Source organism: Callionymus lyra, chromosome 1, assembly GCF_982586985.1.
Source record: "Callionymus lyra chromosome 1, fCalLyr1.hap1.1, whole genome shotgun sequence".
NCBI classification, from domain to species: Eukaryota; Metazoa; Chordata; class Actinopteri; order Syngnathiformes; family Callionymidae; genus Callionymus; species Callionymus lyra.
In genome coordinates, this window is record NC_141818.1 from 36,564,503 (window position 1) to 36,588,816 (window position 24,314).

The window sequence follows — 24,314 nt, forward strand, 5'->3', positions numbered from 1 at the left end:
AATGCTACTGCCACCGCCTCTCCCATTACTATTAACTATATTGATACTGAGGATTAAATTGTAAATACTCGATCACATAGCATGATACAAGGAAAAAGTGTTGTGTCCAGATTGTGATTGACGCATCCTTGAACGAGTGGGCGGAGCTTAGTGCAGTCATCCGACCAATCGGGAGCAGGTAGGCGGGCCATCGCGCAACAGCCGAGTCAGAGATGGCGCCGAGCTCGAAGTCTGAGAAGGACGAGGGCAAACACAAGCCCCAAAGAAAACACAAGGACCACGTTGTTAAGCTTCTCGTGCGCGGACAGGTAGGCGTGCACTTGTGTCACTTTGTGGATTAAAAATGGACAAACCTGAACGTAGCATTTCCTCATTTCTGCAGCGTTCAAAGCTAACTTACCTAGCTTACTGGCTAACTAGCGCTATTATATATGTTACTGTCAAACACTTTTTCTTCTTAGTTTTTTTTAATAATGTATATAATAGTAAGCACATGGTAGCATTAACAGTTTTTACTGTCAGAAATAAAGCAGTAAGGTTTCTCTTTGTCAGCTCCTGTTAGACCACAAACTTGACGATAGTTTTTCCAGTTCTGTCTTTAGCTAAAAAAAAAACAACAACCAATAATATCGATACATGTTGCGACACTGTGACTGAAACTATTCTTTCCTTTGGCTTTGACAGCGAACAGGACAGTTTTCCCAGCGACTCTTCAGGAAGCTGCCACCTCGAGTGTGTGTCCCATTGAAGAGCATCGTCAGTAGAGAGTTCCTCAAGGCAGGGTGAGTTGACACCCGTGTCTGACTCCATCTTACATCAGGATTGTTGAAGCACCAGAGCCAGGCTAGCTGTGTGTTCTTTCTTTCTTTCATCCTCATCTATGGTTTTATATACTGATATGTTTTGTTTACAACAACTGGCATAAACGTGTCTGGTTCTGATGTAAATTATGATAGTCAATGATCCACCTTGTGTCCCATCTTTGTTTTTTAATGAGTGTTGTCCCCAAAAAATCAAACTTCGCTCCCCCCTCATGACGATTTAGGGTTGAGATTATTTTAGGGTAATCCTTTCCTCTATGGATTAACATTTTTTTTTTTTGATGTAGTGAATCATGCTCGATCGTCGTCGTCCAACAATATTAACTTCAAAACTGAATTTCCCCTCGCGGGACCAATAAAGTATTTCTGATTCTGATTCTGAAAACATCCAAATACCTCCATGCTGATTGTATGCCATGTTTACCCTGATGTTCTCCAGTCTGTTGTCTTCACTTGTTTACCCGGAGTCTTTACTGTCCGTGTAGCATGTTTGCCTTTTAGCTTCTGTTCAGATAACTTTGAAATATACACTTTTTTTAGATTTTTCTGGAACAATTCCTCATGTCGAGGTGTTGCAAGAGAAACATTCCAGACGACCAGTATTGAGGTATTTGGATTAGGGATCCACCGATACGATACTGGCATCGAATATCAGTTCAGTTCATCTGATCCAAACAGTTAACAACTATATTTCCAGAGAAGATGTGAGCAGATGTTTTGAGAGGGTGTATCCCTCCACAGCATTTTAGACAACTACATTTATTAAGCATCTAAAGAAGCATCAGGACAAAGAATATGAGCAGATCGAAGAAACAAGAAGTGACAAAAGAAAACGGTTAACTTTGCGGTTCTGTAGAGACGAGAGAAACTTTCAGTCGATCCATGAAAGTCAACGATAACAAACGTTCTTGTTAGTGTTAATGTTGACTTCCTCATTGGAATCTGACTCGTACAATAAATAGTTTGTGTTTGATAGTGGGTTAATAAAGGCTGACAGCGCAGTTCCGTGTTTGTGACGTCAACGTCCCTTAAATTTAAATTTCACAAACTGCAGGGCGATCAATGATGACACAAAAGTAAATTTAAAAAGTTTAGTTTAGTCATAGCACTGTTGAACTTAATTTTAAATTGTGTCGATTACAGATAAAATGATGATTTACGTTTGAGAATTGCAAACAGAAAACTCATCATTGTTCAATAAATCCAGCACCAAACAGTATCTGTCAATACTATTAATTTCCTTTTTATTATTTAATGTTTATTGTTTTAAAATTGTGTTTAAAACTTCAATTGTGAAAGAAAGTCCTCCAGACCTTCTCTGTGATCTCAGGTCAAGCGTACAGGCAACTTCTGTGAATCAGGTTCTAACTAGTTTACTGGATTTGTTTACATAATGTTGTTCTAATATGATTATATTGAGTGTTTGTCTTGCATACATCTTTATATTTATTCTCAACACCTACTTAATATTAAAGCAGGGAAGACTCTAAGAGTTTATTTGACTTATTATAAAAGTTGTGTGTTATTATAAAGTGATATTACGAAAGTGTTATTATTATTATTATTTACTACTTGACTTTTTGTGATCCCTAATCCCGACATGTTTGCACTTTGTCCCACATTGTCACCCAAAGTTGTTTTTTTCACCAACTTCTCAACTTAAAAGACAAAGTTTGCAATTTTAACTCTATTTCTTTTGTTTTTGTTCTCAAAATGCTGGTAAATATTAAACACTTTATTTGAATAAATACCAACTTTATCATTTTATATGTAGTCATTTTTTATTTTAATTGTCACTGGTATCAGCCGATACTTTGGATGTTTAAGCGTGTGGGTGTTTTGGACCATGATCACTGAGCAAAATTCACTGCCTTAAAATGGACTTGCATTTTTGCATATAACTCTAAAAAGGATAATGTTATTTACTAAATAATCCCAGTTTAGTCGACGTGAAGCCGAGTAGAAAACAAGTAAAAATAGAACTTTGGTTGAATTATTCTGGCTTCCTGTGTGTCACTTCCCTTCGTTATTGTTGCAGGCACATCTTCCTCGGCTTCACCAAATGTGGGCGATATGTTTTGTCCTACACCAGCAACTGTGGCGAGGATGATGATTTCTCCTTCTTCACCTACCATCTCTACTGGTGGGAGTTTAACGTGCACAGCAGGTTAAAACAGGTGAGTCAAAACTTTCTCGCAGGACTTCTTAACTAAGTGAGCATCAGCTTCTTCACATTAGAGGCTGATGTGTACAAAAAATAAACTAATAAACATGTTCACTAGTATTTTCAATGACTTGTATTTTTATTGCATATTTTTTCAAGATCCTCTCGTGTATTTCTTTGTTCTCTAAGTAAGTCATTATTAATTTTAAAGCGCCTTTCTAGATCAGGGTCACAAACACTTAAACAATCAAAACAATACACAATTAAAATACATGCTTTGAAAGATCAAGACATAAGACAAACCCAGCAGCTCCAAATAAACAAATAAAAGTGTCTTAAGATGTTTCTTGAAGGAGTCAGTAGACTCCATCAAGCGCAGAGAGAGAGGAAGATCGTTCCAAAGCTTAGGAGCAACAGTCTGGAAGGATTTCTCTCCTCTGGTCCGGAACCATGTTCTGGAACCATCAGTAGATTCTAATCCACAAATCATACAAGCTTCTAAAAAAGAAGAAGTGCAAACACATCATCATTCGTGGCTTTCCTTTGTCCTTTGTCCTCTGAACTGTTGCTCTCGTCACTGTCCTGAAAATGCAAGTTTTATATTAATTTATTTTCTTGACGGCTCCTCTGCAGGTCCATCATGTGCGACTCTTTGCAGACGAGGAAATCTACAGTGATCTGTATCTGACCGTCTGCGAGTGGCCGAATGACCCTTCCAAAATTGTCATTTTTGGTTTTAAGTGAGTTTACCTCCCAAAATCTATTTTCAAAAAATGATTTTCTGATTATAGTTTTAATTAATTACTTGTCCATGTTCACAGCACCCGGTCGACCTCGGTTCTGATGAATCTGATGATGAGCGACGAGAACAACCGAGACATCTACATCACTGTCGCCGCCATGCCTCCGTCCAAGCCGTGCCCCGACTGCTGCCCTGTGCCCACACACTCCACCATACGCACAGGTACTTCACGCCCGCCCCACTCTACTCGCCCGCTTTCTCTCCAGTGACGGCAGCTTGTTGGTGTCTCGGCAGGCGGAGAGTGTCTGGAGCATGGATATGTGCTCAACAGCCGCTACCAAGTTGTCTATCCTTTCCCGACCTTCCAGCCAGCGTTCCAACTGAAGAAGGACCAGGTCATCCTGTTGAACACCAGCTACTCTCTGGTGGCATGTGCCATCTCACTCTGCACAGGTGATTCTCACCCTTTATTAAGCCCCAAAATGATTGATTATGCTGTTTAAAGGGCTTGCAGCTTGGGGGCCATTTGCGTCCCTCGATGAGTTACAAAAACAAGTGAAAACTTGATTTACAAAAATTATGAATTGCTTGTTAACTGGAAAGAAAACGCCAGGCAGTGTTTCTTTATTTAGACATTGTCCTTTTTTCAGAAACCTTTATTGAGATTTTTAAAAATGTTAAATGGGTAATTCAGGGGGTCTTTTCGGTTGGTTCTTGTCAGGTGCATGCAGCTCAAGCTTTTGAATCAGATCAAAGGAAAAACACTACAGTAAAGCGTAAAACTGTTGATGCTATTTCCTAAATACGTTAATGTTTTACCTGTTTGTCTGGTTGAAGATTTAGATTTATTAAGTTCTGAACTATTGTCTCTTGTTTCACTTCTCTTAGTACACTGTAAGACAGTGAACTTATTTGAACAGTGCGCAAATTACGACAGAACAGTACTGACTGAAATCAAACACTGCTGCTACACTCTTACCGAAAATGACTGTTTAGCATATTATACTTTTTAAACTCTGATCGAAACTAGCTGTTGCTGTTTTAACCCTATTGATGACACTTGACAGCAACTTTTGCCAATTGAAGTTATTAAGTTGTGGTTAATTTTGTTATCATTATTGTTGTGTTGTTTTGGAGATAAATGAGTGTTTTCTCGAGACATTTACGTCAGAATCTGCTCCGAAGACGCGTCATAGCTTCCGTTTAGTGTCATCTAAGATGGCGGCCGTTAAGGGTGGAAAGTGTCCATCGATCCACAATTTTCTGGCCGTTTGAGTGTGCACATTTTCGCACACTGCTCTGTGTCATACACTCGTGTACTCAAAATATTAAGTGTAAGACCAGAAGTGTGCAATTTGAAACACATAAGCTGTGATATCACTCCTTATATTCGTTCCCGTTGATCATAGTGACACTGGTGGGGAAAAAGTCTGGTTGAGATCAACCTCACTCTGCCTTCCTCTAGTTCTTTTGTCCTACACTGAGTGCTAGTTTAAAACTTAAAACGTTTATGACAAAAGCTAGATTTCTTGACGAGATGAAAACAAGACGACATGCAACATGATCTCACTCCATAATGTGTCTTCAGGTCCACAGAGTCAGTCGTCACAGATTCTCTACACAAAAAGACTGTCTCCCTCCACACTACCCGGCCCGTCCTCGTCCACTTCCTCGCTACCTCACGGCTCTCCCGACTCTCCGCCACCGACCACTAGGCCTCCGCACTTTTCTGCGTCTCCTGGTCCGTCGACGGCGACAGTGCGGGCCCGGGAGTTTGCAGCCGATCTCTTCCGACGGGCCCAAGGAGGAGCCGCGAGTAAGGCTGACGAAAAGGAGGCCAAAGATGAGGATGCGCCCTTAAATATGCCGCCTCTGGCAGACGAGCAGGAATGTAAATCGAGCTCAGACGAGGAGTCCCGCTCGCCTGCACAGGCATCGAGTTCAGAAGATCGAACAGCTTCTTCATCCTCGTCACCCACAACGTCCTCTTCGCCCACATTACAAGACAATGACCCCAGTGAGCCTGGATATGTCAACTACTCCTGCCTGCACTTCCGCCTCCCACATCCGGGGGCAGCAGAGCAGAGTGAAGGAGGAGGCGAAGGTACAAAGTACTTTTTTTTTTACAAAGGATGTGTATTGAGAACAATCTGGGGATACGTATTACGATACAGGAGCAAACATGTTTTGTATTGTGATACTGTAGTAACAAGGTATATTTGTAGTATTGTCGAGAACTTGACTCTGGTTTTGTAGAATTTAAGAACCACGTGACTCTTAAAGTCGTAACTACCTTGATTTGTTTTTAAACCTAAATATGTCCAAACATCAGCTTTAAAAACTGTTGGAGTCACTGTATCCTCTTGTCCTCAGTCAGTGTCGGGATTACATTGGATGTAACGACACCTAGCGGCCGAAAGTTTAATCGTGACACGGAAAAATGTACAAACGTGAATATTGACATAATATAAAAAAAAAAATCTAAATCCAATGATGATTATATAGACACTTAATTAAAATGTGAAACCTTAAATAATTATGATTATCGTCAATATTGCCATATTTGAAGTGTATTAATATTTTCTCACCAAATCCATTTGCATCTTCTTAGCAACATGTTCGTTTGTGTCTCCAGGTTATGACGATAAGTTCCAGCTTCCGTTCACAGTCACGGATCTAAAGGGCAGAAACCTACAGCTGGTTACCGGGCAACACGCAGGACAGGTGAGCGACACTTCATCTCTACACGGATGACCGGCTTTAATCTGCTGATTCTGCATTTTCATTGAACACATGTATAAAGAAACTTTGAAACGATGAACTCCAAAAGTGTCGCTTGTATGATACGGTGTTGTCGTGTCTTCCAGAGCGTGTGTGTAGAACAGCTGACTCTGGACTTTGAGTATCTCATCAACGAGGTGATCCGGAGCGACGCCGTGTGGGCGCCGCAGTTCTGCTCCTTCAGTGACTACGACGTCGTTATTCTGGAGGTAAACTTCTGTTTTGTTGTTAGAGTGAAAATAACACATGAGTTACTTTTGCCTAATTTTATAAAACCCTTAGTTAGTTCTTTAGTTTAGTGAAACTTTGTTTATGGTATCTTCACTTTGATGGTGGCAGATGGAAGTAGATCAGTGCCATCAGAAAATTCAATGGTTGAATTTAACATTTCAAATATTTGAATCTTTCCGTTGAATGTTGGGGTTTTTAGAAGATTTTTTGTAATAATTTAATGAAATATTTTATATATTAAAAGGTGAAATTTGTTCTTAAAATTAAAAATAGAAATCCATTATTTTCAAAATATTTTTTTTTCTTACTCCTACTACTATAATTTGAAATTCTAATTCCAATAATTCAAAAATACATTTTCTTAATTAAATATTTTATTTTGTAGACTTTGAATGTTATATAAATGTTGGCATTAAAATAAATGGTAAGTAATGGTATTATCTGGTGTCTCTATTATTCCATCAGTTGTATTTAGAATTTAAAAGGATACAAAATTAAAAAATAATTTACAAATTTCAATTTTTAAACATTTGAATCATATAGAAAATGTGAAAAAAAAAAGAAAAAGAAAATTGGCAATATAAAAAAAAAGAATAACATCTTTGAAGATAAAAAGAATTCAATTTAAAATACAGTCAATACTTAAAAATGTCACTTTTAAAATGTCAAAGTTATAAGATTTAATGAAATGTAAAAAGTATAAATATATGTAATATTCTGATGACACTGATATATTACAGTAGTTTTCACCAGCAGCTACAAGATTGTGGTCAGATGTGTGTGTTTAAGAGTCGTTTCAACACGTGTGTCGCAGGTGTGTCCAGACACCAACACGGTGATGATCAACATCGGCCTCCTGCTCCTCGCCTTCTCCTCGACCGACGAGGAACACTGCAGGTGCGTCGCTGCCTCTGCCGCCTCGGCTCACCTGACGACTCACCTGTGCTTCTGTCCTCAGACCCAACACCTACCACTCGCACCTGCAGGTCAGCTGGAACCTCAACACCGGCGTGTGCTGCACCGTGGGTGTGGGAGACCTGACGGAGGTCAAAGGTCAAACCAGGTGACGATCCTTCTCTTGTTCAGCTCACGATAAAATGGATGTTAAATGAATGTATTTGACTTGATTGTTGGAATTTAAAACATGAAACTGACGCAAGATTGCAGATACAGTGTTCTGACACTAGAGGGAGCCATGTTTTTAAATCGTACTTATTGTGAGAAATACCACAAGTCTTGTTTATCAGATGTAAAAAAAGAAAGAAAAGATTCCATTGAAAAGCGACAACAATCTCCTTGTTCTCTTTGATGAACGTTGATTATTTTCCAGTGTCTCACAACAATGATATTTGCATTTAAAGCGGAGAATCTTCTAGTGTTGAACACAATAATGGTGGTTTAAAACTTCTTTTTATTATGTGCTGTTTTTTAATAAAGTGTCATGTGTTTCGTCTGCAGTGGCGTCGTGTGGAGCTCGTACAGGAAGTCGTGCGTGAACACGGTGATGAAGTGGCTGATTCCAGAGGGCAGCTCCAGATACATCAACCGCATGACCAACGAAGCTCTGCACAAAGGTGATGCCTTCAGGGTCCAGAATTGAAAAAATCTACTATATAAATGGTAGATAAAGATAAAAAAATTTCTAATCTTTACTTTGCAAGTTATTGACAAACTCATCAAAAGACAAAATCTCCATTATGAATCGATTTGTTAAAAAGTGTGAGCCATTAGTGTAGCATTGAGGTCCGTGCACATCTGTCACAATGTTCTCCTTCAACTGTGGTAACAAATGTCTGATGATGCGTTCATGCTCCCGCCGTAGGTTCGTCGCTCCAGGTGTTGGCGGACGCCGACCGCTCCACGTGGATCGTTCTATGATGTCGGCGACGACCGACCGGAGTCACTCGTGCAGTTGTAAAAAATCCAAGACTATGTTTAATGGAATTACATTTTTCTATTGGTGTCTTTTTCACAAGTGATGAAGCTTCATGAAGCTCCATGTTCCTTCACTACAGAGAAAAGTCTTTTTTTTTTATCATACACTTAAGAGTAAGTAAAGATTTCACTGAATAAAATGTTTGTTAATTGTCACCGTTTGTTGAGTGTTTGTTCAAAAGTTAGAGACTTTCTCGCATCACGATAGAACCGCGTCAGATACAAGACGAAGTTAAAAAAAATAAATCGAAATGTGTTTTTATTTTCAGCGACTAACTATCGAGCCGCAGCTGAAAGTGTCTTGAGTCAAAATGGTGAATCACGGGTGTTATGGTCGAGCTTTTATGTTGAAGTGAGAGATCCTCTCAACTGAGTTTTATTCTTGACATGTTTCCTCTGCATATGTCGCTGTATCTCTGGCGTTGATTGGTTAATATGCTGCGAACGCGACTTTCCTTTTCTTGAGTGTTTGAAAATGGAAACCTAAAAAAACGTCCTCGCTGCGAAAGTGTATCTCAACCGTTCCCTATGTATACGTTTATCACTTGCTTCAGCCTTTAACACTAGACTGACTCCTCTGTGACTTCTTATATACAGATGCTGCAGCCAGCTGTGCGTTGCCAGGGAAACCGTGTCGTGTTGAGTAGAAGGAGAAATGAGAAGAACATCATGATTGAGCTTTAATTCGTTGATCACTGACACAGAAAAGTTCATCAAGCTGCTAAAATCTCTGAGGCACAATCTTATCAGGCGAGAACATGAAAGATAAACTTCTCTGCATAGATTCCAGTTTCCGGAGCAGCAGACGGGTTCGGAAGTTAAGGCAGGAAGGAAATAAATATGTTGGAAGGCACAAGAGAAGAAGGTCCGTGACCTCCACACATGATGGGGGAACACAAGGGTCACTCAGGGGTTGTGTGTGTTCAGGGTCAAGCTGCTTCTCGGCTGCTTGGCTGGAGGCCCCTCCTTCTCTTCCTCGTCCAGTCTGCCCAGAGACCCGGACTGCATCACCAGGTCTCCCCCGTCGTCCTCGCTCTCCTCTTCTTCCTCGTCCTCCTCTTCATCTGAGGAACAACACAGTTAGTCGTCCGATGATGATGATGACGGAGAAAAGAGACGCTTCAAACTGACCTTTCTCCAGATCACGACATGTCCGGCTGCGTGCGGCGCTGGAGAACTGGAACAACAACAGTGACTCATGCGCACAAAATCCACGTTCATTAGATGAATCAAAGTTTATGAAACCTCATCAACCGCGTCACGAAACCTCCTCAACCGTATCATGGAACCTCATCAACCGTATCATGAAACCTCCTCAATTGCATCACGAAACCTCATCAACTGCATCATCAAACCTCCTTAACTGTATCATGAAACCTCATCAACTGCATCACGAAACCTCATCCACTGCATCATCAAACCTCCTTAACTGTATCATGAAACCTCCTCAACCGTATCATGAAACCTCCTCAACTGCATCATGAAACCTCATCAACTGTATCATGAAACCTCCTCAACCGTATCATGAAACCTCCTCAACTGCATCATGAAACCTCATCAACTGTATCATGAAACCTCCTCAACCGTATCATGAAACCTCATCAACCGTATCATGAAACCTCCTCAATTGCATCACGAAACCTCATCAACTGCATCATCAAACCTCCTTAACTGTATCATGAAACCTCATCAAACGTATCATGAAACCTCATCAACTGCATCATCAAACCTCCTTAACTGTATCATGAAACCTCATCAAACATATCATGAAACCTCATCAACTGCATCATGAAACCTCCTTAACTGTATCATGAAACCTCATCAACTGCATCACGAAACCTCATCAACTGCATCATCAAACCTCCTTAACTGTATCATGAAACCTCATCAAACGTATCATGAAACCTCATCAACTGCATCATCAAACCTCCTTAACTGTATCATGAAACCTCATCAAACGTATCATGAAACCTCATCAACTGCATCATGAAACCTCATCAACTGCATCACGAAACCTCATCAACTGCATCATCAAACCTCCTTAACTGTATCATGAAACCTCATCAAACGTATCATGAAACCTCATCAACTGCATCATGAAACCTCATCAACTGCATCAAGAAACCTCATCCACTGCATCATCAAACCTCCTTAACCGTATCACGAAACCTCATCAACCGTATCACGAAACCTCATCAGCTGCATCATCAAACCTCATCAACTGCCTCATGAAACCTCATCAACCGTATCATGAAACCTCATCAACCGCACCATGAAACCTCATCAACCGCATCATGAAACCTCATCAACCGCATCATGAAACCTCATCAACCGCATCATGAAACCTCATCAACCGCATCATGCAACCTCATCAACCGCATCATGAAACCTCATCAACCGCATCATGAAACCTCATCAACGGTATCACGAAACCTCAATGAAAACTCAACAACTGCATCATGAATCATCCTCGTCTGTGAGTAAAGTAAAGATGGACGTACTTCTCCCATGACGGCGATCGGCGTCTCTCCCTTGGCCTGGGCGACCCGGTGCTCGATCAGGAAGTACATGTACTCGTCGTACAGCAGGCGGATCAGGTGGAAGGAGCCGAAACTAGCCGCGCTGCGCAGGGTCAGGTCACGGATGACCATGGAGCTGAGGGACAGACTTCCATTAGCACATTTGAATGACCTTCAGTCACCGCCTCACCTGTAGAAGGACCAGTTGAGCAGGAAGACCTTGGCAGCCTTGGGTAGAGCAGCAGGGTTGTTCTCGAACGGTTTGAGGACCTGTGTGACAACACCTTCCAGCCAGGAGGCCCACTGCTCCAGAGACTTCTGCTGCTGCAGGGTCACTTTGAAGTCGTGTTCCAGCTGCTGGACCACGAGGTCTTCGCACTGACACACCCAGGATGCCTGCTCCTGAGGGTGGGGGGTCAGATGCAGAGTGAGGTCGTGTGCCCGGGACCAGGAAACCACAGCAGACGGACCTGCACGTTGGTAAAGTCCACCCGGTTGAGGTCGGAGAGCATCTGGTTGATCTGGGCTGAGTTCTGCAGGACGGCGCGAGCTGCCTGAGCTAAATGGTTCAGGCTGGTGTAGCGCCGCAGGGTTTGGGAGAAGGCACAGACACACGCCACCTAGAGGACAGTGAGGTGCATTGAACTTACAGTCAACCGGGAAACGTCGAGCAGACAAATACCTTCAGGCGAACCATTTCCTCCGGGATGTTCATCATGGCACCAGACAGCCAGCTCTCCAGGCTCTTGGCAAAGTTACGGACCGCTTGAGTTAAGGCACCTGAGGACAACCACACCCGTCAAGTCTTCAAATCAAAGTGAATTTTTGTATTGAAATGACTCAAAGTCTCCTCCATCTTATCTTCAACATCTTTCCCAGACTTACTGGGAATGGGTCTAAGCACGTCCGGGATGAGGATCTCCACCAGCGTCTGGTAGAGCAGGTTGTCACAGCGCCGGGTCCAGTGCAGCACCGGTTCGAACTTGCACAGCAGCACCAGGCACGACTTCGGCAAACGCTTCTCAGACTCGTTGTGGCTGCAGGGTAAAGACAGAACAGTGTTAGGATCCTACACTGGTTCTTCACAGCTCTTTGTTCCTGTCACTCACAGGTTTAGTGAGTCTGTGGTGCCACTTTGGCTGAACCTCCAGAAGGACTTCCACAATGTCTCCACCAGAGGGAACTGCAGGTTGACCATCACGTCAAGAATAGCCTGTTGAGATCAGGAACAACAGTCACAAAGGACCTTCTCGCTGGATCCAAACCAACTGTGGCCTTTAAGAAGCTGCTGTAGATCAACCTACAGTCTGAAGTCAGGCCAGTAAATGGAAAACAAGACTTGGTTTTGTGTTCATATCTCCAGGTAGGTGTGTGTTTTATCAAGAATCTGGATATACGCATCGAGATACAGGGGCAACAATACGATATATTATTATACTGTAGTAATAGGGATATATTTGTAGTATTGTCGAGTACTTGACTCTGGTGTTGTAGTATTTACAGACCACATGACTCTTGACGAAGGCGTGACTGCTTTCATTTGTTTTGAAACCAAAATATGTCCAAACATCCAACTTTAAATGCTGCTGGATTTGACTGTATCCGCTTGTCCTCAGTCATCACCAGTGTTGGGAGTAATGCGTAATCAACAGCCTTGATACTCGTTTCTTCACACACGTCTTTTGTTCTATTCGTTCTCTTGGCAGATCAACAGTGTCATGAGAAAGCAGACACTTTGAGACCCGCATGACTTCAAAACAATTTATAAGAGGCTATTTATATACATACGATAAATAGAAGTTTATGCTATTACTCTTTTAATTCAATGAACAATGAATGAGTGGACGAGCTAAAGATGGGAAGAAACAATCTTTTTATTTAATCGTTTTGTGTGATCAAAAGGAACATTGAGAACTAGTGGCGAATTTAGGTTTCAAGTTCATAGGGGGGAAATAAATTGTATCAGATTGTTGAGACTAAAATTGGTCGAAACACCCCAAATAATTTTGTTATATTTGTTCTTGTTCTTAACTTTTGTCTGAATTGATTAATCACAGCATTCAAACTTACACTGGCAATAAAAAGGTAACATCTAGTGGCGACATGAATAAACATTTGTATATTTGCATGTGAATTGTGAACAAAATCCTGTTGAATATCAATACAGTGAAGAATATGTGGAGATGTTCTAGTGTATCAACATGATCTTAAACCCCTACCTCACAGTGTTCTCTGTAATAGGCCTGGAATGCCTTTAAATTTTCCAGAAGAATTCCATCAGGCAACTCGTGATCTTGCAGATCAATCTCTGGGAAGTCTGGCAGCGGCCGGGATGACTCTTCAAGATCCAAGATAGAAAGCACATGATAAGACTGTGACAGAAAGTTCATGCTTTAATGGTTCAGTTTTGACAAACTTTCAAAATTTTGTTAAAGGAACCATTTTTTAAACGGGGTTTGTGTCAATGGAGTGCCCAAGATTATTTTCTCACCCATAAACTGTTGGTACAGCTGAACCTGAGCAGAGATGTCACTCAGTCCGGCGGCCTGTTGTTGAGCCGTCCCGATGGGCGTTCCATTGCTCACGCCTTGCATTTTCTGAACCAGCTTTTGCCTTCAAGACATTAATAAGTTAATTATCTATAGACGACATTTCCGTGTTGAACTTGTACGTTTCCTCCCACAGTCCAAAAACAAACAGGTTGATCGGGGACTTGGGGAAATTTTCCGTAAATTCAACCATTTCATACTCTGATGATTGATTTACTTTCATAATGATCAGACAATAGAGGTTTTTCATGGAACTGGGGTTTAAACACCTGCTCTTCTGAGATAAAGGCTGCTGCCTCATGGCCATGTGCTGCTGTTCGTCCATCAGTCTGAGCAGAGGGGAGCCGGATTTGATCCGAAGACCATAGTAGTGGTATTTGGAGTTCCCTCTGAAAAAGCATAGAAAATAAAAGTTTGTCTGCAGACGACTTTATGACGAGAGGATCTGTGTCGGGTGTTCAGACCTGGTCCCTAGTCTTCGAGTACGTAGACCCATGAAGACCGACCGGATGAGTTTTCCAAAGGAAGCAGCGTTCACAGGCTCCAGCTTCTGCTCCTGGCAGTGCAGCAGATAGTGGTAGTAGAGGGTGCAGCGAGGCAGACTCACCCCCTCGGCCCCCTCGTAGTTCTCGCACAGCCACTGCACCTGAGAGGGGGGGAGGTTTAATGTTCGACCCTCGGATCTGCAGAAGCTTCACACACTCACGGTTGCGGGCGGAGCACGAGAGTTAGGGTTGGAAAAGCTCTGAACGCCTCCTCCGGCTCCTCCTAGCATGTAAGGCGTCTGGAGGGCGTATCCGGCGCCGACACCGGGAGCGCCGCCGCCGCCGTTCGTCCCGACGGCCGCCGCAGCCGCCGGCTGAGAGGCCAGAGACGCGCCGATGTCCGAGTTGGAGCTGGAGGTGGCGTCGTAGTAGCTGGAGGAGGACGTGGGCGTGGACTGCGCGTAGAGCAGGGAGTCGGAGTACGGAAACTTGCTGGATCGGCTGAAGAGAGAAGAGACGGCAGGAAAACGATTGTTATGACGTGTCAAGGTTACGAAGATGATTTCTCCTCGCTGCTCACATGTTTGATGTGTAAGTCGTGTTGCCTCCTCCGTCCACGAACTGAACCTGACTGGAGTAAACCGACGACTCATCCTGGACACAGGAAGTAGACAAATCATCATACAAACTCTGGTAGAAACATGAACTTTGGTTAAAGATGTTTTTTTTCCCAATTGTACTTGATTTTGGATCCAAAAACTGAAAAAGACAAACTATAAAAATAATGCTTACTTGGATCTAAAAGTGAAAAACACAAGATTGTCTATCAAAATGATAAGAAAGAAATAATAATCCTAGATCGCTGGAAATAACCCGTCACAGTTCACCCCTTGAGGCGAGTAAGAGTACTGCAGTTCTTAACCTTATTGATCGATCAGCAGCAACAAATCTCTCCAAAACATTTAAGGCATTGACTCCAGAGATTCATGCTGTGAACTAAATATACATGTAAGGTTCATGTTGCTGATATGCTGGGAAAAAGCAACACATGTGTGTCATGTGACCCACTTTGTATTGGATCAGTCAGCTATGATTGACAGCTCTCCAGTGCCTTGATCGTGGAAAATGTAGAGATTTAGACTGTAAATTGTCTTGAGATAAGATCAGTCTTTAAATTTAATTTAATTGGTTAAGACACATCAAGCCTTAAGGAATACATATTAAAATGTTGCAGTCAGGCTCATACTTCCTGTTACAGTTAAGTAAATATACCTTTGTTTGGCTTGACTGTTCAAATGTTCAGTTGGCCCCCAGTATGAGTGTGACACCCCTGCTCTGATAAGTAGCATATATACATATAAACAATTGTATAACCACAAACAGAATAAAAAATAAAGTAATAACACAAGACCAAAAGGTTGCAAAGACTCTTAAACATGCAGCTAAATCACGAACATCATGGAAGGTCCGTAAACAGAGCTGACAACAAAATAATCTTCTTTCTGGACTGTAAGTAAACGCCAACAACCACAGAGACAAAGACCGCAGAGCAAAAGACGACTTAAGTAGCTCTGACAAGACAAATAAACAAGTTCATTTGTAGGTCACCTTATCTTACCTGTGGGTTCGTCTGCACTGGAGCAGGAAGAGCCGGTCCAGGAGGACTAGCGTCTGACAAACTGTCACTGGACTGCACAGAACCTTCTGATAAACAACGTCACGGGGAAATTACAATCATGAGACGAATGAACAGTAAATGAAAATATGAGTGGAAGTCACTCACAACACACTTCTTCAAGATCATAATAGAAACCAAAGCAAAACTTCATTCTACTTCCTACTCTCTGTCCACCTCTTATGGTTATGTTTTCCCCTTTTTACTGAATTAACACTGACAAATGTAGAATTAAATCATTTTGTACCAAAAAAACAACATGTGATTCATACCGGAAATAATAATACATTTGGTTTCAGAGTGCCTTTAAAATCAAGATCCATTTACAATTCCAAAAACATCATGTAATACAGTTAAATGACAAATACAATAAAACTCCAAAATAAAAAAGCAATTTAAATTGATATCAAATCTAGAAGTGCAATAAAGTCAGTTTGAATGAACGTTTCATATCAGAATCAGAAACTTTTATTGCTACTTCGTGGGAGTCGTGCAGAATAAAAGAATAAAATAAGATAACACGCAGATATATTTATATATATTTATATTCTTTGGCTTAAATGTTTTAAAAACGATTGTGTTTGTGATGAACATTTTAACAAACTTTGACTTATTTAATTTTCCTTTTTAAAGATATCAATAAATATTATTGAGGTATAATTTGAGCCACAAATAACTAGTCGAAGCCTATCAGAAAGTTGAAGAACTGTCCAAAATAATAAACATTACTTATTTTCTTTTCAGATAAAGTTGTTGCCAACTAATTGTTTTCAGTTATGTTAAATAAATATTATGTAAATATAAATATAACTGCTTTACGAAACATAACTAAACTACTTAACCCTGGTGTATATTTAAATGTTTTCTTTAACTAATGTTTACTTTTAACGAATAACCACTTAGCTTTAAAGATTTTTCAATTAGAAGCCTCGCTTTATCTTTTAACTTTTCTTGAAAGGCGACGACAACGACCTTCCAAAACACATGTACCTGTAGTTATTGCTCAGTTGCGACTCTGAAAAAGCACAAGCGCCTCAGCCTTTACATCTCTCAGTCTGGTGTAACTTGACACTGGTCAGCAAAAACACCCACTAATAGACCGCCCAAAAATAACCTCACCCGGGCCGGATTCAATACTATTCCCTATCCTTAGAATTAAATCACTTTACAAAATGTCTCCTGAAGATTCTTTTGATGTCATAAAACTTTTTCTTGTATCATTATTTAACTTTAAAAGATAGTTGTGGAAACTAACTTTTGTATAGTTTGTGTGTTTTTATCAAGTGCATCTCTTGTTTACTAATTGTTTTTCATGTTTTTAAAGTAGCTACAGCTCTTACTTTTATAATAAAATAATGATCCTTCACAAATCTAGACGTGTTTAACAACAAACCTGAATTAATGTCTTACCTTTAACTGTCACTATGATGTACTGGGGAGAGATGTTCTGGCCATTGTTTGTCTGCACGGGCGAGTGCTGAATCTGTGGGGTCACAAACTGTCGGGCGGCAGTGGCCAGTACCCCTGGATTCTGGCCGTGAGCCGCCGTCAGCGGACGAGAACAATGCGTCTCCTCGCCGGATTTTATCGACACGGAGGTCAAAGGCATCTCGGACAGGAAGTGTCCCGTCTTCGCTGGGGAGGGTGTGGCGACGGAAGGCGTTGCTATGGTGATGTTGTTCGACTGCTGAGGTTGAAGCTCTTCTGAATATCCAGAAGTTGCCATAGCGACCGAAAGGGAAGGATTCTGTCCAAAAAAAAAAACAGAAGTGATATAGATTGACAGTTAATAACAATGTTCTTTTAGGCACATTTTTCTGGTGTATCCAAGAGGAAGTAACGATTCGTCAAAGCTGTATTTTCCTGATTCAGTCAAAAAAAAAAAGAAAGTAGGTCACTACTTTCACAAGTGAAAGCACTTTTCACTTTTAATTCATTGGAAATGCAACATTCAAAACATAAATCTGTATTAAATCATGTGAGACAGTCCACGAGGACTTTAAACCATCTGACCCATAAAAACTTCTCCCCGTCACCACACATTATGAAACCAACCGAGTCAAAGCGTCGAAGGTTTCAAACCAGCAACCTCCATGACACGTCCAACAACTCATGTCAACTCTTGAGAAGAGTTTTATTAGCTTCTCTGTTAGCTTGACACGTGTAGTTAGGAGGGCGTTTGAGCTACTACTGGTTCGTGAGGAAGGTTAACGATCAACCGGAAAAAAGTGTCACGTTGTACTTTTTGGAAGAAGTCCACGTTTTCTATCAAACCACCAGCGCAAGTTCCTCGACACGCCCGCCATCTTGTGCGCTTATCAAAAAAAAAAAACCTGACATCGTCATAACAACGGAGCTTCTTCTGAAGAAGCGTCAACACTTTCACTTCGGAAGGCCGTGGAAAAAAGCAACAAAATGTCATCCGCGGTTAACGTTTCATTTTCACCTGTGTTTTGATTCTCCTAGAATTGTCTTCGGTTCTTCTATTTTTCTTTTGATTTGAGTTGTTGATGGTTGTTGCTTGGTTCTTGTCGCCAGGACTACCGCGACTATGGCGCCTCTCCTTCACCGGGGCAACTGTTGCTACCCTCCTCTCTTCACCCCGCCCTACGCTGCGCGCTCATTGGTCGACGTCAGCGGGGATCGCGGCGTCACCTAAAAAACCTGTACCTGATTGGTCGATAATATCTGTCCATCATATATATATCCAGCAGGTCGTCAAACAAGTTGTACTTTCTCTCTTCGAAAGTTAGTGATCGAAAACAACACGTCTGAGCAAAAAGAATATACATAGAAACAGGATTTACTTTTAACATTCGACGTAATACTTGATCAGAAATCACTTTCTGACAGTTTTAAACCTGCTTAATGTGCTTTTGTTTTTATATCCGGGGCCAGCAACCTTTTTTGAAACTTTTGGCACATTTTACCTTAGATAACTTTATTATTTATTATAACTATTACCGATGTATTTACTCAGCATATTGTAAAAAAAATTAAAAGCAAAAATTTGTTAGATTAAAAATTATTAAGGTAAGGTAAGGTAAGGTAAAACTTTATTGAAATTGTTTTTTTTCCAATAGCCAATACATACAGCAATTTTTTATTAAAAAAAAAAAAAAATCAAAATAAAATAAGAACAAGAGAAATAAAGAGAAAGAACACAATTACACAATCTAAGTCTAAAGATAAAGACAAAGACAGAACATAGATCAATGATCTACTATTTATTATAATTATTATAATATTATAAATATTATATTATAATAAGTAATATATATATACAGTATATATAATAAATAAATATCATAAATAAATGATCTACTATTATACACTATACGTATACGCCATACTTAAATGATCGCTAAAAGATAATCAAAATATAAAGTATAAATGACTCGCATCTAAGAGCTTAAACGTTTGAATACACATTCACAATCAACATTTCACTCAGACTGATTTACACTGTTTCAAGACAAGCTTGAAACAGAATTAGAGACATGACACTGGTTATTTTAAAAATGTCTGTTTGTCTGCCTTTTCACATCCAGGAGGGGGGGTGCTGGAAGACGAAGAGCCCCACCCGAGAACATTTGAATGATAGATTGCAAGAGGGCAAGTTAGGAAGATGGCTCTGCGGGTGATCGAGACACAGGTAAGTTGAAAGAACCATTTGCCCCGGAAAAGACGACGCCCGGGGCGGGAAATTTTCCTTAAATATCGCGATGTTTCTACAACTCCAGACCTTTTTCTCCCGGGGCTATTGACCTGTAAAGTCGCCGGGAGAAAGTGCGCCCGATCGATCGTAAAGCTTGTATTTTGTTTGACATGAAGCGGCGAATAAAAGACCCGTGACACTCTGCATTGACCATTTTTCTCCACAAAGCGAAGTATTAAGACCCGGGAACAGGAAGTGACGGCGTGTTGGAGCGACCGTAACGGACTCCTGTTTTGACCGTTTTAAATTAAATGAATAGAAAAGATAAAAACATAAGATTACATCTAAATATGCATTTTCAGAAAATGTCATTGTGCTTATATGGATCATGAGGATATCTAACAAGTTATCATAAATCTAAAATATACATATATAATATACATATACAGGTACATTTGCACACATGTTTTGATGGAATTAGGCTGGTAGGTTATTCCAAACATCAACACATTGTCTGAGAAGCATCACAAACTTACTTATGTCTCTTTCTGTATCACTAGACAAACCTTTTTCTGCAGTTTGTTACCAAGTTTGTTTGTTTCAAATAACCTCTGTATTTACAGTGCCTTGCGAAAGTATTCGGCCCCCTTGAACCTTTCAACATTTCGCCACATTTCAGGCTTCAAACATAAAGATATACAATTTTAATTTTTTGTCATGAATCAACAAGTGGGACACAATCGTGAAGTGGAATGAAATTTATTGGATAATTTAAACTTTTTTAACAAATAAAAAACTGAAAAGTGGGGCGTGCAATATTATTCGGCCCCTTTACTTTCAGTGCAGCAAACTCACTCCAGAAGTTCAGTGAGGATCTTTGAATGATCCAATGTTGTCCTAAATGACTGATGATGATAAATAGAATGCACCTGTGTGTAATCAAGTCTCCGTATAAATGCACCTGATCTTTGATAGTCTCAGGGTTCTGTTTAAAGCGCAGAGAGAACCATGAAGACAAAGGAACACACCAGGCAGGTCCGAGATACTGTTGTGGAGAAGTTTAAAGCCGGATTTGGATACAAAAAGATTTCCCAAGCTTTAAACATCTCAAGGAGCACTGTGCAAGTAATTATATTGAAATGGAAGGAGTATCAGACCACTGCAAATCTACCAAGACCCGGCCGTCCCTCCAAACTTTCATCTCAAACAAGGAGAAGACTGATCAGAGATGCAGCCAAGAGGCCCATGATCACTCTGGATGAACTGCAGATAACTACAGCTGAGGTGGGAGAGTCTGTCCATAGGACAACAATCAGTCGTGCACTGCACAAATCTGGCCTTTATGGAAGAGTGGCAAGAAGAAAGCCATTTCTCAAAGATATCCATAAAAAGTCTCGTTTAAAGTTTGCCACAAGCCACCCGGGAGACACACCAAACATGTGGAAGAAGGTGCTCTGGTCAGATGAAACCAAAATCGAACTTTTTGGCCACAATGCAAAACGATATGTTTGGCGTAAAAGCAACACAGCTCATCACCCTGAACACACCATCCCCACTGTCAAACATGGTGGTGGCAGCATCATGGTTTGGGCCTGCTTTTCTTCAGCAGGGACAGGGAAGATGGCTAAAATTGATGGGAAGATGGATGGAGCCAAATACAGGACCATTCTGGAAGAAAACCTGTTGGAGTCTGCAAAAGACCTGAGACTGGGACGGAGATTTATCTTCCAACAGGACAATGATCCAAAACATAAAGCCAAATCTACAATGGAATGGTTCACAAATGGACGTATCCAGGTGTTAGAATGGCCAAGTCAAAGTCCAGACCTGAATCCAATCGAGAATCTGTGGAAAGAGCTGAAGACTGCTGTTCACAAACGCTCTCCATCCAACCTCACTGAGCTCGAGCTGTTTTGCAAGGAAGAATGGGCAAGAATTCCAGTCTCTCGATGTGCAAAACTGATAGAGACATACCCCAAGCGACTTGCAGCTGTAATTGCAGCAAAAGGTGGCGCTACAAAGTATTAGCGCAAGGGGGCCGAATAATATTGCACGCCCCACTTTTCAGTTTTTTATTTGTTAAAAAAGTTTAAATTATCCAATAAATTTCGTTCCACTTCACGATTGTGTCCCACTTGTTGTTGATTCTTGACAAAAAATTAAAATTTTATATCTTTATGTTTGAAGCCTGAAATGTGGCGAAATGTTGAAAGGTTCAAGGGGGCCGAATACTTTCGCAAGGCACTGTAAATAGTTGGTTCAAGGTGACCCTTTTGCCTGAAAACAAATGTGTTTGCGGTATCGCTTGTGTTGCCTCTGTGTCAAGGGATACCACAAACCAATTTTATTGCTGGCCTCCGGGTCAACTTGACCCAGAGATAACACAACAGTTAACCTTATAACCAGAGTTCCAGAAGAAAACCTATAAACCTATAAACAAAATGTAACTATATGACCTAAATACAATTATTTATAAAAAAATAAATATTAAACCATAAATTAAAATCAATGCAGGAGTTGGAACTGGAAGATTTCTGCCACGTCAAATTGCAGTAAACAAGCCAATCAGGTATCATCTACTTTAGCATTTACGATAACAGCCAGTCACCTAATGTGACTCACACCCATATTAACGTGTGACCTCTGAAATACTGTGCGTTTGTGGGAGGAGGGCGAGTGGCTTTAACCTGCTTGAGGTGACAAGATTTTCATCTCCATCCAATTCTCCATTCTGATTTCCGCCCCCTACGACCATGAGACGATGACCGGAAAGGCCAATAAAAGGTCACACGTGATTAGATTGTCTTGGACTGACTCGACGTGTAGCATCGGCTTCTTCTTAATCAAAACTTTTGCCGTCACCGTTTGTGCATTGTTGTATCTAAAGGTCTCCAGTGGTTATCTTCTCCAGCCTCGCTCTGACTTTGGTATATAAGGTAGAGTCATCCACAAATGATCAGGCAGAACCAAAGCATTTCTGAATCTTCAACCATGTGGAAGGCGAAGATATTTACCATCTGCCTCTTGGTCGCACTGGTAGACAGAGCGCGGGCCAATGAAGTGCATCCATCTTTCTACGGTGTGAAGCTGTGTGGAAGAGAGTTCATCCGGGCGGTCATCTTTACATGTGGAGGTTCTCGCTGGAGGAGAAGCGTTGACGAAACAGGTAAATGTGCCTGATATTCATTTCATCTTCTGTACTTTTCAGAATCGTTTTGAGGTTTGTTGTGTTCATAATACTTAACCGGGTAAATTCAGGTGCGGATAGAAAGAGTTTATGCTGCAAATCACAGATTCTGGAATAGTTTTATCTTTTGATTACATGGTAAATTTTACTACAAAGAGGTTGATGAGGATGAAATTAAACTCCCAAAAATCTCAAGGGTTATTCAAGATGGTTACTATTTTTTATTTCAGTATCTGCACCCAGTCCTTTAAGTATTTTTCAGCCGTGATGCATTTGTGACCAAGCCGCTTATAAAGAAAAAATATATATCATTTATGTTCTATTAATTATTACTGTCTGAACTGTGTTTTATTTAGAACATAGTTAGTAATTTTTTTGAAGTAATATTAGCCTGTGACTCAGCGTCAAGACCGGTTAAAATAAACCATTAATCTAATGAAAATGAGTGAAACACAAACTCTCTTTCATTTCGTTTTTACTGTTTTTCATCTAAAGGTCAGTCTGTGAATATAATTCCACATTTTATGTATCTGTGATGCAACGAAAATGTTTGGGGAACCCTGATATTGATAAGTCAATACCATCTTGAGGATTTAAAATATTGTTTAATGCAACCTGGACCAGCATTATTATAACTATGAAGTAGTTTTTTCACATAAATTATTTCCAGGCTTCTTTTTTGTGTATCTAATGACCGAGACAAGTGTCCTGAGGTATCAAGAGGCGCAGGTGAACATCATGGGAGAGAAAATATGTTATAATTTAAAGCCTCACAGACTGGCTTAATAAATTAATTTAATAATATTGTAAGTTGTCAGTAAACAAAAAAAATGTCAATTAAAACTACTAAAATGAAACACTCTTTTTTCTATTGAACAGTTCCTGGAGAGGAGAGATTTGATCCCTGGAGCACAAATTCAATGACTCAGCTGACCAGCGAGCAGGATGCTGCACGTTCACAATTTTGGAAAGAAGAAACACTGAACGCTGGATTCAGCCGCTCGTCTCGCTCACCCATCTTAGAGGAAGTTTTGGAAGCTCTCCGAAGTTCTGACAGGAAAGGTCGAGATGTGGTGGTGGGCCTGTCTAACGCTTGTTGCAAGTGGGGCTGCAGCAAGAGTGAAATCAGCTCCCTGTGCTAAATGGGAAAAACCTAACATCACGTGTCCCTTCAAAACCTTCTTCAGAGTTATATCATTTTGGTGTTTACTAAATTGTGTGGGTTGAGTTGGTACAAAGTTGTTATTTATTCTGAATAAAATATTGTATTATTGTTACAAAGCTGTCTTTTCTTCAAATGAAAATAAAACGGGTGTTTAGCATGGACAAAATCCGTAAAAAGTCACAGATTCAGGAAAATCAATATTCAACATTTACAACATTAACACGAACATAAAAAAAAATAAACATCAGATTATAAATGTTTACTGCCTGCATGTGTATGTGAAAACCAAAGAGGATTGAGAGAACTACTACGAATAAATAATACAATCAGAAAAGGTTCATTGCAACACCACAGGCTTTTTTTTGTGGTAAAAGAATAAAATATAACAAGTTGCTTGTGAAT

The 24,314-nt window shown here is 40.5% G+C and overlaps 3 protein-coding genes across 3 annotated transcripts; 2 read left to right on the plus strand and 1 right to left on the minus strand.

Moving 5' to 3' along the window:
* Positions 1–197: 197 nt before the first annotated feature.
* On the plus strand, positions 198–8,830 carry dcaf15 (DDB1 and CUL4 associated factor 15). Its single transcript, XM_087805636.1, has 13 exons — positions 198–308; positions 685–782; positions 2,860–2,998; positions 3,619–3,725; positions 3,807–3,949; positions 4,022–4,180; positions 5,316–5,831; positions 6,363–6,451; positions 6,595–6,717; positions 7,554–7,636; positions 7,698–7,802; positions 8,198–8,313; positions 8,562–8,830. The coding sequence occupies exons 1-13, from the start codon at positions 213–215 to the stop codon at positions 8,615–8,617; spliced, it is 1,830 nt and encodes a 609-aa protein (XP_087661762.1). The 5' UTR covers positions 198–212; the 3' UTR covers positions 8,618–8,830.
* A 517-nt stretch (positions 8,831–9,347) lies between these two features.
* On the minus strand, positions 9,348–18,499 carry rfx1b (regulatory factor X, 1b (influences HLA class II expression)). Its single transcript, XM_087805649.1, has 17 exons — positions 18,349–18,499; positions 17,313–17,649; positions 15,846–15,931; positions 14,808–14,881; positions 14,449–14,728; positions 14,207–14,388; positions 14,012–14,131; positions 13,685–13,806; positions 13,413–13,531; positions 12,303–12,406; positions 12,079–12,230; positions 11,876–11,973; positions 11,664–11,813; positions 11,384–11,595; positions 11,176–11,329; positions 9,806–9,851; positions 9,348–9,738 (listed from the first exon to the last, which is right to left on the minus strand). Exons 2-17 carry the CDS (start codon positions 17,626–17,628, stop codon positions 9,581–9,583), a joined length of 2,373 nt encoding a protein of 790 aa, XP_087661775.1. The 5' UTR covers positions 17,629–17,649; positions 18,349–18,499; the 3' UTR covers positions 9,348–9,580.
* A 4,042-nt stretch (positions 18,500–22,541) lies between these two features.
* rln3b (relaxin 3b) lies at positions 22,542–23,889 on the plus strand. Its single transcript, XM_087783529.1, has 2 exons — positions 22,542–22,726; positions 23,627–23,889. The coding sequence occupies exons 1-2, from the start codon at positions 22,552–22,554 to the stop codon at positions 23,887–23,889; spliced, it is 438 nt and encodes a 145-aa protein (XP_087639655.1). The 5' UTR covers positions 22,542–22,551.
* The last annotated feature ends 425 nt before the right edge of the window (positions 23,890–24,314 follow it).